Source organism: Anolis sagrei, chromosome 2, assembly GCF_037176765.1.
Source record: "Anolis sagrei isolate rAnoSag1 chromosome 2, rAnoSag1.mat, whole genome shotgun sequence".
In the NCBI taxonomy this organism is placed as follows: domain Eukaryota; kingdom Metazoa; phylum Chordata; class Lepidosauria; order Squamata; family Dactyloidae; genus Anolis; species Anolis sagrei.
The window spans coordinates 196,828,844-196,846,663 of record NC_090022.1 but is presented as its reverse complement, the minus strand read 5'-3'; the positions used below and the strand labels follow the sequence as shown (position 1 = coordinate 196,846,663).

At 40.4% G+C, this 17,820-nt stretch overlaps 1 protein-coding gene across 5 annotated transcripts in view; it reads right to left on the bottom strand.

Moving 5' to 3' along the window:
* Positions 1 to 2,059: 2,059 nt before the first annotated feature.
* LOC132767560 (rap1 GTPase-activating protein 1-like) overlaps positions 2,060 to 17,820 on the bottom strand; it is a 70,544-nt gene continuing 54,783 nt past the window's right edge. The window contains exons 18-24 of one of the 5 annotated variants that reach the window (XM_060762661.2): positions 15,960 to 16,063; positions 10,613 to 10,726; positions 10,261 to 10,390; positions 10,042 to 10,144; positions 4,552 to 4,637; positions 4,354 to 4,422; positions 2,060 to 2,789 (exon numbers count right to left, since the gene is read on the bottom strand). In XM_060762661.2, coding sequence (XP_060618644.2) covers positions 4,399 to 4,422; positions 4,552 to 4,637; positions 10,042 to 10,144; positions 10,261 to 10,390; positions 10,613 to 10,726; positions 15,960 to 16,063 — 561 coding nt within the window. In that variant the 3' untranslated portion in view covers positions 2,060 to 2,789; positions 4,354 to 4,398. Of the gene's footprint in view, positions 2,790 to 4,353; positions 4,423 to 4,551; positions 4,638 to 10,041; positions 10,145 to 10,260; positions 10,391 to 10,612; positions 10,727 to 15,959; positions 16,064 to 17,820 lie in introns of those variants that run through there. The other 4 variants (XM_060762659.2, XM_060762660.2, XR_009630654.2 and 1 more) reach the window with 4 other exon arrangements.

Here is a 17,820-nt window from a genome sequence, read left to right as displayed (position 1 = left end):
GCTATTCTAATAATATAATGTAATGTAATGTAATATAATATATTGTACACACACACACACACACACACACATATATAATATTATAATGTAATGCAATATAATAATATATTATAATTATATATTTATATTACATGTAATACTAATAATATGGTATAGTGCAATATAGTAATATATAATACTGATATTATACTCTGCTAATATAATATATATTGTGTGTGTGTGTGTGTGTATGTATGTATATATCTTATTAGTTGCTCTGAGTCCAATTCGTGGTGAGAAGGGTGACATATAAATGTCATAAATAAATAAATAAACATCCTCCAGATGTTTTGGATTTCAGCTCCCAGAAATCCCAGCCATTTTACCAGCTGTTAGGAATTGTGGGAGTTGTGGTGTTGGAGGAAAGTTCTGAGAGTGCCTTGGACTGCAAGAAGATCCAACTAGTCCATACTTCAGGAAATAAAGCCCAACTGCTCATTGGAGGGAAGGATATTAGAGGCAAAGATGAAGTACTTAGGCCACATCATGAGAAGAAAGGAAAGCTTGGAAAAGACAATGATGCTGGGGAAAATGGAAGGAAAAAGGAGGAGCGGCCGACCAAGGGCAAGGTGTATGGATGGCATCCTTGAAGTGACTGGCTTAACCTTGAAGGAGCTGGGGGTGGTGATGGCCAACAGGGAGCTTTGGTGTGGGCTGGTCCATGAGGTCACAAAGAGTCGGAAGCGACTGAATGAATAAACAACAAAAGTCAAAAACATCTAGAGGAGCACAACTTGAGAAACTGTATTATTGGTTGCTGCTCTCATTTAATCCCAGCACATAATCTGCAGTATTTGCAGTTTCTTTTTAAAAGATCTGAAATCCCCAATCTGAGCTGCTCCTCTCCTACTATCTAGTAATAATAGAGCTAAATAATGAGGGAATATAGTTGTTAATGGTCATTATCAAGTACAGTTTACATCAACCTTGTGAATGAGAGGCCTCCCAGTTCGCAACCAGGGTCAGCTCTTGAATATCTATCTACTGTAATGCAGTGTGCATCTTTTCCTGCTGCCTCTTCTAATGATTCCTGTTGTACTTTGGGCTCCTGCCTCCAAAGTACAACTGTCTTAGATTATAGTCACTTTGGCTTCTGGGGAAAATGTAGGTCTGATTTTCCTATTTATTTGTCTTTTTGACAGTCCATGGTTTCTACAAAACTCTTCTCTAGTACCACATTTCAAATGAATGAATTCTCTTCCTATCAGTTTTCTTCACTGGCTAATCATAAATGGAAAATGAAAACAGGGAGACATGGACAATCCTGACTTTGGCATTCAATTACATAACCAATTCTTTCTAAGTTCAGGCTGTCAGGTACAAACAGCTGTGAATGGGAGACGTGCGGTTTTGCACTTCTCTCAGGGATAAATATGTGAAATCAGCCAGAGGCCCCTTGTAAATATGAAACTCAAACAAGACACACTCTTGTAACATTGCAAGATGGTGGAAGAAGCTTTTTAACATGACTCTATTGTACCTTATTTTTGTAGAGTAGCAAAGACTGCATGACTTCTACTTTGCAGTGGCAAAGCAAAAGTCATGCTCTCTTTGCTTCTCTACAAAAATAAGGTATGGTAGAGAAGCCCTAATTTAATATGATCCAAAACCTGTATATTGATCTCAAAAGATTCTAATAGAAACCCTAAGTAAAGGTAAAGGTTTTACCCTGACATTAAGCCCAGTTATGTCCAACTCTAGGGGTTGGTGTGCATCTCCATTTTTAAGCCGAAGAGCCGGCATTGTCCATAGACACCTTCAAGGTCATGTGGCCAACAAGACTGCATGGCATGCCGTTACATTCCCGCCAGAGCGGTACCTATTGATCTACTCACATTTGCATGTTTTTGAACTGCTAGGTTGGCAGATGCTGGAGCTAACAGTGGGACCCCACCCCACTCCCCGGATTTGAACCTGCGGCCTTTCGGTTAGCAGGTTCAGCAGTTCAGCAGTTTAACCCACTGCGCCACCAGGGGCTCCATGGTGAAACCTTAGTGAAATAATAATGAAGTACACTGAATTTGTCATAGTAAACTTTTATTGCAAGCCCAAGACACCACAGACGCAACAAGCAATGGAGCAAGGGGATCACAAATTCACATTTACAGGTTCTTGATGGCACAAAGACTTTGGGGGGGGGGGGGGAGTGGTGATGGTGGAACTGTGAAATGCTAAACAAAGACCTTGGAAGTCCCCTGAGTGATGAAATACATACAAGTCCCTCCCACTATCCCACTTGTGTACTTTGGTACAAACGTGTCCTGCCTGTGTTGCATAACACACAACTCTCTTGTGTTTACAAACCAGATGTAACCCTTCCAAGTGATTAGAAGTAATTTTCACTCCTAAACCTTTGAGGCTAGCACAATGAAGGGGTACAGAATGCTGCCTTCTTGAAAAGGCCCTGTGGGACACACCAGGTCCTTCCAATTGGATCTTGAATATTTAACTTTTAGCAATAATAAGAGCAAACAGAAAAAGCACTCCCCTCTTGTTTGCTACTGGAGTTATGGTAGATGGTAGACTTCCCTTTTAGATTAAAGTTAGTGTTGCCCTCCTGAGATTGTTGGACTGGAATGACATATATGGATGAGCAAATGCCACATTGGGACTGTGGTTGGCTTCCTTACTGTCTGTGGTGAAGCTTTCATTGAATGAAGCAGAAGGTCCAAATCAGATTAGACATTTCTGGGAATCCAGAATCTCCAAACTTCATGGTGAATTACTGTGAGGTCTCATTTCAGCAAATCCTGTAGAAGAAAAGGAGGGAAAATAGTCAAAAGATGGAGAAGATGCAGTTACTGGGTCCTGATGGAACATGTTCTTACACTTCGATTAAGCATTGAGATAAACAAGGAAGTATAGTCAACATGTATGCAACAGACGTGGGTTTTTAGAACCTTTTGGTACACTTACCAAAGACTGCTCTGCAACCTTACTAGCTAGAACTGTGTTTCTCAACCTGGGGGTTGGGACTCCTTGGGGCAGGCCCGTAGCCAGGATTTTGATTCTGGGGGTGGGGTGGGGGGCTGAGTTTGATTTGGGGGGGGGGGCTGAGGATTTACCCTAGCACACCTTTTGTATCATTATCCCAATATCCCCATGCATATGGGATATCTTGAGCATGGTGATCAGATCATGATATGTATGGAGAAGGGAGAAGGGGAAAGGAAAAGACAAAGACTAAGGAAAGGGAGGTTGTGTTGAAGAGAGGTTGGAAGAAGAGCACGGCGGGCAAGCAAGCAAGCAGAAAGGAAGAAGGGCTAAGAGAAGGACTGTTGCCAGCCGTGCTTGGCTGCCTACCTGCCTGGCTGGCTGGGCAGTGGGCACAGCCTGCCTTGCTGCTCATGTGTTGTTGCTGTTGGGGTTTGGGTCAGGTGGGCACTGCAAGAGTAGTCTGTGTGTGGGTGTGTGGCACAGGTGGGAGCAGCATGGAGGAACCAAAGCATTCACTCCAACATTTTAAAAACAACAACATTGTAGCTGGTCTCTCTGACCTCAGTGTTTTTTAGTTTGTGTTGCACATTGCCTTAAAAGAACTAGAGCTCCCATCAATTCAAGCCACTCTTTGAACACAAACTCTCCTTCCCAAAGTAATGAAATTATCTTTCAAGGCAAAAAGGGCAGGGCTGTTTATTTTTTTCTTTGTTTGCTGTGAGTTGCGTAAGAAGACACTAGAAATCCCATACACTGTGCAATCACGCCTACCATTAATGAAGCAATTCAGAAATTTTGGAAATTTCGGAAAGTTCTGAAAAAAATTTGGGAAAAATTCGGAATTCAATTCTGAATCAAACCACCAGTGCCCCCTACATCTGAAACGAGTTTTGAACCATTTTTTAAAAATCACCCCAGCCTACTTATTATACTAACACTCACCAAGGATGCACACTCAACACTGATAGAGGTGGAAAGCAAGAGACAAACAAAAACACACACAATAAAAGCCAGCCAGTGAGTGAGAGAGTCAGCAAATAATAAAGCTACAGCAACACAGGGAGACGGGCAGTAGAAGGCAACCACGTAGAACAAGAGATCACTGGAAATTTATCCTGGAGACTCACAGTGGCTATTATCAGAATTGAGAGGTGTTTATGATAAAATCATGTTAAAAAGGGAACATAGCAGTTGTTTGTGGAAGATTTTCGATTTGCCGTGAGGAGCCAAGGAAAAGACGCATTGAGAAATGCGACGGAACTGAGAAGAATGCAATCAATGTATCCAAGAGTAGCAAAGAGCCTACTCCATTTCCATCACCTTTTGGCCACATGCCCTTTTCCCTGAGAACTGAGGCTTCCCCAAAATGCAGATTACCTGTGAATTACCCAGCATGCACTGAGACCCCCTCCAGCGATGAGATCACACACAGCACAAAATGGAAGCCTGTGGAATAAGGAAGGGGCAGTTTCTTTAACATTTTCTCTTTGCCCCTAGTTTCTCAAGTTACATAGAACCCACAAGTCACCTCCCTGCTTCCTTAATGTCATGAAATGATGGTAAGTTAGAACATACTGGACTGTAACGCTGAGCGTCCACTTTACCGCCCTTCCCCTTCTCCATGGAGCCTGAAGCACTGCTAGAAGGGAGCAGCTGAGTTACTGAAAAGAACCAGAAACAACAACAGAAGGTTAAATCAAGGGTGCGACATTCATTCTTTCGGCATATTTCACAGAGAAAAATACGGACACTTCTGTACTTCCAACTTCCTGTGGCCAGAGATGATTGGGTTGTTGTAGGTTTTTCAGACTGTATGGCCATATTCTAGAAGCATTCTCTCCTGACATTTTGCCTGCATCTATGGCAAGCATCCTCAGAGGTTGTGAGGTCTGTTGGAAACTAGGAAAATTGGGTTTATATATCTGTGGAAAGTCCAGGATTGGAGAAAGAATTCTTGTCTGTTCGAACTAGGTGTGAATGTTTTAATTGACCACCTTGATTAACATTTGATGGCCTAGCATTTTCAAGATCCGGCTTCTTACTTCCTGGTGACATCCTTGGTTGAGGGGTGATTAGCTGTTCCTGATTGTTTCTTGTCTGGAGCTCCCCTGTCTTCATTTACTGTTATGATTTTAGAGTTTTTTTTAATACCGGTAGCTAATTTTTGTTCATTTTTATGGTTTCTTCCTTTCTGTTAAAATTGTCCACATGCTTGTGGATTTCAATGGCTTCTCTGTGTAGCTTGACGGTGGTTGTTAGTGTGGTCCAGCATTTCTGTGTTCTCAAATAATATGCTGTGCCCAGGTTGGTTCATCAGGTGCTCTGCTATGGCTGACTTCTCTGAGTAGTCTGCAGTGCCTTTCATTTTCCTTGATTCGTGTCTGGGCAATGCTGCATTTGGTGGTTCCTATGTAGACTTGTCCACAGCTGAATGGTATGTGGTAAACTCCTGCAGAGGTGAGAGGATCCCTCTTGTCCTTTGCTGAATGTAGCATTTGTTGGATTTTCTTAGTGGGTATGTAGATTATTTGTATGTTGTGTTTCTTGATCAGCTTTCCAATACGGTCAGTGGTTCCCTTAATGTATGGCAAGAACACTTTTCCTCTGGGTGGATCTTTTCCATCAAATGCTAATCAAGATGGCCAATTGAAACATTCACACCTAGCTCAAACAGACAATAGTTCTTTCTCCCATCCTGGACTTTCCACAGATATATAAACCCAATTTTCCTAGTTTCTAACAGACCTCACAACCTCTGGGGATGCCTGCCATAGATGCACGCATCATGTTAGGAGAGAATGCTTCTAGAACTTGGCCATACAGCCTGAAAAACCTACATCAACCCAGTGATTCCAGCCACGAAAGCCTTTGACATTCCAGAGATGATTGCTCACTTGTTGTCTGGCCTTGTACAACCAAAGTATTTGCTTGGCTAATGTATCGCCTATGGCACTAAGACATCACAGGTGATCTAATGATCTTGAATGGAGAAGCAAACCATTACCAAAACAACAGAAGACTGACCTAGATGGTGAATGGATCCAGCTTCCTTGTGAGAGGGATCTGAAAAGGAAGCTTTAAAGATGCCTCCATCGAAGTACTGGAAACTCCACCCCAGATGACCAAAAACGGCTGTGATACAGGCCATTGATCACTAAGGATCTTACCACCCATTGGGCCTTCTATTGCAGATGAAATACTGCCAGACCACTAAAGGAAGCTTGGCCACCAGATGAAGTGGTCCTGAAATTTATTTTTTCCATGAGGAAAAACCATTGTGCCATTAATAGCATAGAATCATAGAGTTGGAAGAAATCTTGATGGCCATCCAGTCTGCTACCAAGAAGCAGGAAAATCACATTCAAAGCACCCCTGATAGATGGCTATCCAGCCTCTGCTTAAAAGCCTCCAAAGAAGGAGCCTCCACCACACACCGGGGCAGAGAGTTCCATTGCTGAACAGCTCTGACCAATTATTCTCCCTTCTGAAATGCATTTCTTCTGTTTGTTAGTGAGATGTGAGTTTTTTTAAAAAATTAACAAGTTGAATGCTAAAAGAACATAAATCAATAAACCCACCGTTGCAAGTAGCTTTAAGCAGCAACTCTCCCACTAGCTTCTAAAATAGACTAATAAAGTTTATCGAAATTTGGAAGGCTGGACTTAACAATTACACGATTAATATTTAAAGATTGATTGCTTTATATGTTTACTTTATAACATCAAATCTTTGAGACTACAAACTCTTAAATAGAATAAGAAATAATTTACATTACAATGTCATTGTGTGTTTAAGCAAAATTGATGCACTATTTTAGACCAAATAGTAACTTAAAGGATTTCACAGCAAATGGCTCTTCAAGGATTAAGAGTCTTTGAGGATTAACAAGAACCAATCAAAATAACCCAGTTTTTGATGAATTGAGGGTGATGAGAAAGGACGTATCAGCTGATATGAAAGAGATACATAACTCTTTGGGAAAGTTGACAGAGGAGCTAACTCGGATGAACCAGAAATCAGGGAAACCCAAACGTGGGTCTCAGAATGAGCCAGAAATTGCAGAGAAATGAAAGCACAAGCAGGAGGACGTTTTATAAGTACTAGTGCTGGATTTTAAGGAGAGAGATAATTTAAGTTTGAGGTCTTTCAGCACAACGGAAAGAAATCATTCATGTTAAAATGACTGAAGCCATGGCTTATTTCTTGGACAGTCCATATAAAGGTTTCAGCTGGGAGTTTGATAAGAGTTACTGACTAGATTCCTATATATCTAAACAATAAAAATCTGTACAGAAATGTGATTCTGTATCAACCAAGCATATTTATGATTAAATACAGGAACAGGATCAACAAAGAAAGGGATCAAATAGATAACGCAAATATGTAGAAAAGAAGATGAAGGATTACAAGAACGGCTGGTGAAAAATTGTGCATTAGACAAGATGGACAAACTAAGTAGAGTAAGGAGAAATATTTGTCCAATTTTAAGAAAGATAGGAATTTGCTTTATTACTTTGATATAAGACTCTTGGGGGCATTTGTCAATTATGAAATGTATGAATTAGAAGAGTGTCATTAAAAGAAGGTGTGGCTATATAATACCATGTAAAGGGAATAGATTAGTAAGAAATATAACCATCAGATAAAGAGTAAGAAGTCTGTAGATGAGGGTTTTTGTCTGTCTTTGCTCTACACAAGTGTGTTTATTTCTGTGTTCAAAATCTGTTACTTTAGTAGATATTTAATTACAGTATTGTAGTTGTTATAGGTTAAATGTAGATGTGCAATTTAAAAATATATAACCTTAAAAACTTGTTTATATGTTTTAATACTCTTGTGTAACCATATCTTTTGTCATTTGGAATAAAAATTATTAATAAAAAGGCGAAATATCTTAATACAGGATGACAGTATTCAAATTATCTTACAAGACATCGCACTAGACAATAGCTCTTTACAAGAGGAATCTTACTATAGCATTTTGAGGGCCACAAGGACCATACAGACAAAGGAAAAATTACCTTTCTCCTAAGAGTACTACTAGATGATCTGGGTCTGCGCTCTAAGTAGCCTGTCCACCTTTGCATATTAAACTATACTGAGATTCTGACAGACTTGCAGCCACATTATTTGCATTGTATTTAGCATAGTTAGCAACTGTTTCTTTTGAGAGAAAAACCAGGATATAAACATCATCATCATCATCTCCAGTTCATAACAACCTTCAGTGAATTGGATATGAGTAACTTTGTTTACAATGTTGTGCAACATCTTATAAGTTAAAAATTACTCACAATTCTGAAAAACCTCACTGGCTAACACTTTATTATTATTTTCTGGAGATAACTCCACTTTTTGACTCTCAAAATACTAGAAATCTAAGTCAACCAGTTCAATATACAGGCAATAGAAACTACTTCTTCACACCATTTGAAAGGAATGAATGGAGTCTGTTACCACAGGATATAGTAATATCAATTAGATGAAGACCACACTATCGTGAATTTAGATACCTGCATCTTTCTTTTTTTCTAGCAGTCAACCCCACAAGATCCTGACTTGATCAAACCACAACAGGTCCGCTGAAGCTCCTTCCTCTTGTACAGTTTTTCCATGGGCATGGATAGCACTTTCCCATGTGGGCCAGGTATGGACAAGATGGGAATAGCGGAGATTATTTTGTTAGAAACATAGGGGAAAGATGACTGCCTTCCTCCATGCCTTTAATATTATGTTATATTAATAACATCTATCAGGTGACATCTTCAAACTAAATGGGGAATACTTCCACTCTGGGTTCTATTTTTCCTCCCACCAGACATATCTGATTACTTTCTTATGAATTATATGCCTACTGAACTCACCCAGTCCTTGATTTCTTGGGTGCAGGGGGATTCCTCTCACCATTTTGCAGTTTTGACTTGTGCTCAGTCTCAGCTACATTAATATCTTAAATTGTGTTGTCAAAGGCTTGCATGGCCAGAATCATTGGGCTGCTGTGAGTTTTTCGGGCTGTATGGCCATGTTCCAGTTGCATTCTCTCATGATGTTTCGCCTGCATCTGTGGTGAGCATCCTAAGAAGGTTATTCAAAGGCCTGTTGGAAATGAGGCAAGTGGAGTGTATATATATCTGTGGAATGTCCAGGGTGGGAGAAAGAACCTTTGATAGAGCCAGATATATAGATATAGCTATAGATAGAAGATATAGAAGATATGTAAATATAGCAAGATGTTTGCCGTATATATGTTATGCTCCGCCCTGAGTCCATTGTGGGGTGAGAAGGGCGGAATATAAATGCTTTAAATAAATAAATAAATAAATAAATAAATAAATAAATGTTTGAAGCAAGTGTGAATGTTGCAATTAGCAAACTTGATTAGCTGCAAAGTTAATCAGTGAGGGTATTTGTGGTACCCTGGCTGTTGTTGCCTGGGGAGCGGGGATCCTTTGTTTGAGAGTGGTTAACTGGCACTTGATTGTTTGCTATCTGGAATTCACTCAGAAACAGGGCCTAGACATTTCACAGATATATAGATACACTCCACTTGCCTCATTTCCAACAGACTTCTAAACAAACCTCTAAGGATGCTTGCCACAGATGCAGGTGAAACATCAGGAGAGAATGCTACTGGAACATGGCCATACAGCCCCAAAAAACTCACAGCAACCCAATATCTTGTATTGCTCCACTAATGTTTGAAGGCAGCTGTCAGTTCTGCTCCTAGAATATTTCATAATAATTTCTCAAATTTCCTCTGCAGATAGTTAAATGACTCTATCTAGCCCTTGCATACCTATTTAACCTTTCTTTATTGTCCTTTTCCAGCAACTCATTTCCTCCACTCTTACTCGATATTCTGTGACTTCATTTGGAGGCTAGGGTCATGTCCACATATTGAGAAAGGGCCATGATACATGCTTGTTCCTTCTTCCCCACTCCCTTTCAGTGCTGTGTGGGGTCTAAGGGGCCAATCGTGACTTCATATAGTAAGAATAAGGATCCAAAAGTAGCACATTATTCCATCCTGCCCTAGAGCTTGCAAAAACTCATTTCAGTCTTTACCTGGTGAGCTGGTACTGCTGGGTGTACAGACACTATCATCTAACCATGCACTCTGAACCAGTGAGTCCTGCTTCTGGGGACCTTCAAGGGAGCACATCAACGCCTGCACAAGAGAAATGGGAAACAGGCCTTAGAGGGCATTTCCAGTGGTGCTGAATCTGCTCGAATGGGATGTGTAGATTCCTTCTGAGAAAGGAATCTAAAAGATTCCACACTAACCGCCTCATTCTCCTCCTCCTCGGACATCTCATTCTCTCTTACTCCGCTACAACAGCTGCTTCCATTGGACGAGGAACGGGACAGAGGCTGCATCACACAGTACCCTGATGTCTGACTGGAGAGGACTCTGCTGAAGGAACACAAGTCCCAAATCATCACCTTTGGAAACCTCCAAAGTTTTTTTGCTCATTGTAATATACTTGTGGCAACATTTAGAAACATTGTAAAGTTTGCTCATATGCTTCATTATAGATTGCTACACTCAAGTCACTTCTCTTCTTTGCTGATATATCAGAGTAGGATAGGTATTTATTTGTCTTGAGTCTCCCTTCCCTTTCTGTTCTCAACTTACTTGCTCTTTCTGTTGGGGAACTCTGGGGAGCTGGGACTGGAAGAACCATCAGATTTCAAATCGATGAAGGGTCCTGGACTCTCTGGTACCTTTGGTATCCTTTCAATGTCTTTGCTGGAGGGGAAAAAAAGAACAGTTTACTATGCAGAGTCAGGAATACGCCCATGAATGGTAAATGTCTCTAGAAAGCAACACAACCAAATTCTCCTCCAAGAAGCACAAAGGCAACATGGATCCTTCAAAGGCTCACTGGATTGAAGATTGGCCTTTTCCACAAGTCTGGTTACTGACTACTATAGCATATGCCTTTCTCTATAGCAGCTATTCTCATCATGCAGCCCTCATTTACACTACCATATAATCCGATTTCTGAATCCAGATTATCTGCTTTGAACTGGATGTTATGGCAATGTAGACTCATATAATCCAATGCAAGGCAGATGGATTCAGAAACTGGATTATATTGCAGTGTAGATCCATCTTGGAGCCCCCAGTGTCTCAGTGTGTTAAACTGCTGAGCTGCTGAACTTGCTAACCAAAAGTTTAGTGGTTCAAATCCATGGGAGCAGGGCGAGCTTCTGCTGTTAGTCCCAGCTTTTACCAACCCAGCAGCTCAAAAACATACAACTGTGAGTAGATCAATAGATACTGCTCCAGCATGAATGTAACGGTGCTCCATGCAGTCATGCCAGTCACATGACCTAGGAGATGTCTATGGACAACGCCAACTCTTCTGCTTAGAAATGGGGATGAGCACCACACCCTCACCCCAAGTCAGACATGACTAGACTTAATCAAGGGGAAACCTTTACCTTAGATCCATCTTAAATGTCATTGAACTGCAACTTCCAGTATTCCCACAATTAGCTATTCTGGTAAGAACAGCTGTGGTTTAAGGTTCACAGTATATATTAAAAACAAAATAGATAGCACAAGTATTTCATTATATTGGGCCAATTCACTATAATCCAGGTATAGACCAACGTCTAGGGACTTAAAGTTTGGAACCACTCAAGCCAGTTTCATATGACTTGAACTGCCATGGCTCAATGCTATAGGATCCCGTGAATTGTAAGTTGAAGGAGGACCAATACAAGTCCCATAATTCAATAAGCTCAAGACAGGGCAATTTAAGTACTGTAAAGCCGCATTAATTTTAGAGTACATGCACCCTGAAGGTACTTCCTAATACAGCCTGTGGCCTCCACTGTTACTGCAGCACAGAAATAACACTGAGAAATTCCAGAAATGATGAGGGAGATACTTAGTGTTTCCTGACAATGTCTGTCTTTGCTTTAATGCAGCTCTGCCAGGCATTGTCAGGTTTTACTGGAGAATCAGTCAATAAACCGAAAGCAAGTGGGAGCTAAACCCTTCTTCACAATCCATTTTTTAAAAATCAAAATCGCACATTTCCTTTTTCACTCGCAGAAGTGGTGGCCACATGGGGTCAGTCTGCAGCCAGTATAATGTAGTCAGAAGAAGGTAAATACAACGCACCCAGTTGCAATCTTATACAAATGTGGCTGGGAAGTGAATTCAGTGGAACATGCATCTGGATATGTGACTCCATTGTGAACAGTAAATATCTTAAAATGTGGTAGGCACTCAACACTTATTACCACCTCATGGTAAACCACTCACTGGAGAGTAATCCTCCTCCCAAATATAGTGAAAGTTACTTAAGATTCGATATACATAAGAGACAAATGAAGGTTGCAAAAGGAATGCCACTCCAGTCAACAGGGAAGTTTTTCACCCTCTCCCTTCCTTCCCATATCTAAACTCACTCTTATTCAAAACTTACCCGCTACATGGAATTTAAAATATGTCATACGTGTCATTCCTAAAACATTTTACTCTGAGTGCACACGTTTTTCAATGCACTTTAAAATTTTACATTTTAAACAGTCATTATTAGTATGGTTATTATTATTATTATTATTATTATTATTATTATCATGTTTACTGATGCTCCACTTTTTTTCTCCACAACGAAATGCAGTCAGCTGCACATCCATCTCTCTCTCCTAGCCTTTTAAATAACTGCAGCCTTCTGCTTAGTAGTCCTCCTACCCCTCAGTGACTATTTTATAGAATTCTATTATTGCCTATTTAAACAAGGAATCTTCTGCTGCCTTTGCAGCGCTTTAGCTTACAAACGGATTTTGTGAAAAACACTTTGGACAGAAAGGAAAAATAAAAGTAGACGAATCATAGACTTGGAAGAGACCTTGTGGGCCATCCAGTCCAACCTCCTGCCAAGAAGCAGAAAAATTGCATTCAAAGCACCCCCAACAGATGGCCATCCAGTCTCTGTTTAAAAGCCTCTAGAGAAGGAGCCTCCACCACACTCTGGGGCAGAGAGTTCCACTGCTGAATAGCTCTCCTTACAGTGAGGAAGATCTTCCTAATGTTCAGATGGAATCTCCTTCCTTGTCGTTTGAAGCCATTGTTCCGCGTCCTAATCTTCAGGGCAACAGAAAACAAGCTTGCACCCTCCTCCCTATGACTTCCTCTCACATATTTATGCATGGCCCTCATCATGTCTCCTCTCAGCCTTCTCTTCAGCAGGCTAAACATGCCAAGCTCTTTGAGCCGCTCTTCATAGGGCTTGTTCTTCAGACCCTTGATCAATGTAGTCACCCTCCTCTGGACACATTGCAGCTTGTCAATATCTCCCTTCAACTGTAGTGCCCAGCATTGAACACAATATTCCAGGTGTGGTCTAACAAAGGCAGAATAGAGGGGTAGCATGACTATACTATACACTTCAATTTAAACACACCCTGACAAAATCCAGACAGGTATTAGTAAAGTTATTTTTGTAGGACTATTGCTCACTATATGGGCTGTATAGTTTGAAGCAACTCAAATGTTTCACATGTCCTGTGGCATTGGGCTGTGTTTTCCATTCTTGCTCATTTTCACTGCAGCAAATGGATTTGTCATGCCGCAATCCAATCCTCTCTTTCAGATATAGATTTCCTAACTGTTATGTTTTACTATATTATGTTATACCAAGAGATGCACTGCTGCCCATGGGGTGCATATATAGCAAATTGGAATGTTGGTATTATTTCTGGAGCTGGCTACACATGATTAACGGTCACATTCCAAATCCATTGGATGTAGGAAATTGGCATGATCTTTAGGCTCCAAGCTCAACAACAAAAAAAATTTACAATCAAAAACTTAGCCAGAGGGCAAAGAAGTGTATGGATAGGCTGCTCTGTTCTTTATATAATTATTAATATACATTATTATTAATATGGCATGATCTTTGTTATCAATAGATGATTGAAACTGATATATTGGCATTCTTTTTGTTTATGAGGTGTAGGGACAGCCCTAACATAAGGCAAAGTGGAGTGGCCACCTCAGGCAGCAGATGCTGGAAGGACTAGAGCAATGGTTCTCAACTTATGGGTCCCCAGGTGTTTTGGCCTACAAGTCTCAAAAATCTCAGCCAGTTTACCAGCAGTTAGGATTTCTGGGAGTTGAAGGCCAAAATATCTGGGGACCCACAAGTTGAGAACCAATGGGTTAGAAGGAACACTGAAGTGTTGGAAGACAAAGTCCTCTATTCCAGAGACTTTGCATGTTCTAAGCTGCCCAGATGCCCTCAGAGCCAGTGAAGAACATTTTACTGTCACTACAGTTAAAGTAATATTTCTCTGCATATCTTGCACTGTAGCAGCAGACAGGAGAGATAATACCAAGAACGATCCCTTATGGAGGCAGAAAAGTACGGTTATTATCAGCTGAGACCCTGGGTTGGAATTTTCTCCAAAAGCCAACCAGAATGAGGATAAAGTCATCATCAAATGCAGGCAAACAAAGAAACATGCTTCTACATATGTTAACATCATCACTACATCACCTTAAGCATCATAGAAATATTAAATTCTATCTTCCAACATGTAAGAGTTATGTCTCTATATTTTTTCTAAAGCAGCTTTCATCCATCAAGGAGCCTACTTTGACCTGTCAGGAGGGAGGGAGATAGGCTCCTTACTTCTACCTCTATTTGTGCCAGGCCTTTCTTATCTCCCCTCTCCTGGAATGTTCACCTGCCCTTGTGCCTTGGGCACAGATACTTCAGCTTCCCTTTGTCCTGTCAGCTTGGCTTTCTAATACAGAGAGAACTTGATTTTTTCTTACATTTCAGTGCTTGTAATGTACATACAATACATGTATAAATATCTATATTTCTAATATCTCCCCATCAGTACCTTTTTGTGTGTGAGAGAGATGAGATGGTGTCCCACACCTCAATGTCAAGACAAATCATACTTTAACTTCATTGCCAATTAAATGTCCCTCGTTGAACCTGCTTGTTTAAATATAAAATTGCCCATGCCTCCTCTATAAGATTTCAGTTGAAGTCTTAAATCTATATGTTCCCCTGTCCACGCTAGAACATGTCTTATAATCATGCTGCTGTCTAAAAATATGTTTGAACAGGGAAAATACTGAAATAAACAAAATATATACTGATATATCTGTTTTCCTACAGCTTTTAACTCCCTTTTGGACATATTTTCCCTGAATGTTTTTCCCATTGCCACATTCAAAGTAGATTCTCATCATCCCACCAGTTCTTCCTGGTGCTTTCTTTTATTCTATTTCATCTTGGTCTGCTTTCCTAACAGTGGACCACCAGTCAGGAGAAACATGTCCACTCATAAGCACCTCTAGTTTTTCTTTTCTTTTTGATCCACAAGGGGGGGGGGGAGCAGGAGAAACCCCCAAAAGATAATCAGCATAACCTTTTTAAGAATGCTACATTAGAAATATTATATTTGTAAATTACAGAAGTTATAGAACATCCAGCGAATCCTTCCTGAAATGCAGAATGATTATGTGGCAATGGACGCTTAGGCAGAGGGAACAGCACCAATATTTTCGGCCATTAAATAAGAATGATAACATTTCTATGTTGCTAGCAAGTGATATTTGGGAAGGGGACCCTTTTGGTTTGCTTGTCATATCTGAGCCCTTGACTCATAGAAATGGGTTATAGTTGTCATATCTATATAAAAAAGGGAAGCCGTATCATTTCACATATACACCAATGATCTTTCATTCTAAGAATATACTAAAAGACAAGTTAACACATCTAAGGGCCCTGCCACACAGCCACAGAATATCAAGGCAGAAAATCCCACAATATCTGCATTGAACTGGGTTATCTGAGTCCACACTACCATATATTCCATTTCAAAGCAGATAATGTGGGATTTTATTCAACGGTGTGGAAGGGGACTAAGATAACTGCTGTCATCCCTCTCTCTCCCTTCTCTGCCAATATTCTAGCCTTGCCCATTCTTTCTGCAGTTCATACCTCTTCTCTTCTTGGATGTTCTCAATGCCAATAGCACTACTACGACGCCCATTGAAGCGGCTGCCTCTGTTGCGTGAAGGGCTTCTCCCAGGTAGGGCAAAGGACTAGAGAGGAGGAAAGGACAGTAGGAAAAAGAGAGAGCAAGAGAAAGAGATCAAGGAGGACAAGAATAGAGAGGACAAGAGGAAGAACACAGGGTAGGAAACTGGACTCCTGCCCTTGTCCTTGTATTGCTATCCAATACTAACAGAGAGCTGCAAGGTACAAGGAGCATGATATGAGGGCTGCCAAAACCAGAGAAAAATATGAAGACACACAACAGGAAGGGACAAAAACAGGAATAAAAAAGAGAAAGAGCAAATAACATGGGTGATAGACTAGAATGGAAAGAAGTTTATCAGCAGGCATTTGAGTGTGACAATGGAAAGTATAAGGAAAGGAAAGTATAAACCCAAAAAAGAGAATAACATAGAAAAGTTCTTAGGGAAGAACATAGGGAAGTGTTTAGTTTCCAATGGCCAGACCAGAAAATTGCTAGCAAAAATGTGAAACTGCAATACAAAAACAGTGCAATATTCCCTCTCTTTTATGCAGAGGCGGCCCTAGGTAATTTTCAATGGTAAGCAAACAGTATTTTGCGCCCCCCCCCCCAAACAATCACTGATATATATTTTCTGTTCGTCGTGGAAGTTCTGTGTGCCATATTTGGTTCAATTCCATCATTGGTGGAGTTCAGAATGCTCTTTGATTGTAGGTGAACTATAGATCCCAGTAACTACAACTCGCATATGTCAAGGTCTATTTTCCCCCAAGAGCGCCTCAAGAGCGCCCCTGGCCAAAATCAACTATACTGCAAATGCTTACTTTGCGTAATGGGTTGAGCCGCCCCTGCTTTTATGTCCAGTATAATTTTCTGTAAAGCAAGTGTCTGTTTCAACAGCACAGTCAAAGATGTGCATTGGGGGCAGGAAATATGGAAGGCTATAGAGCAGTATATTGCACATTGGCTCTAAATTTTAGTTTTGTCCAAGGAGCAAGAAACAGAAAGAAAAGCCAACAACATGCAGACTGTTCCTTTCTCCATATTTATATATCAATCCCTTTTGGCTTTCTGTATAGATGTGCCTTTCTCTGCAAATTTTCCCTTTCCTGGCTTTCCTGGACCTACTAAACTGGAACCTACACATTCCTCGCACTGATAGGGGAAAGAGATAAATGACTGGCAGCCAATGGCTTGCAGATTGTTAACAATCCTGGTGGTAATGCTTTGAATAACACTGACATCTCAATCTCCTTTGCACTGAGAAAAAGTTCTAATGTTCTCTTGGTGCCATTCTTGCCACTAAGAATGTTAATTTAAATCCAAATTTTCAAACACGTGCTTTTTATTTTGTTGAACTTCACTCTAGAAATATTTTACAAATATTATAGATTTTACAAATCTATAAATAAATAAAATAATGTAGTACTTGCATTCTTCATAAACATAATCTCAAGTTCCCTTCCAAATAATAACCAGCATATGAATAACCAGCATATGAATGGCTTGACTCTGAAGGAACTGGGTGTGGTGATGGCTGACAGGGAGCTCTGGTGTGGGCTGGTCCATGAGGTCACGAAGAGTCAGAAGTGACTGAACAAATAATCAACAACAATATGAATTAGTTTGGAGTCAGATACAGAAAAATAGGATGAGGAAAGGAACGTCTTAAAAATGAAAAAGAAATTTTCACGGGCAGAGTTTGGAAACAACATATTACAACACATTATGTTTTTTTTAATAACCAAACCAAAACTTTTTGAATTACAAAGTTATATATGGACCTTTTGTACCTCCCATCTCCTCAGTTAATGCTACTGT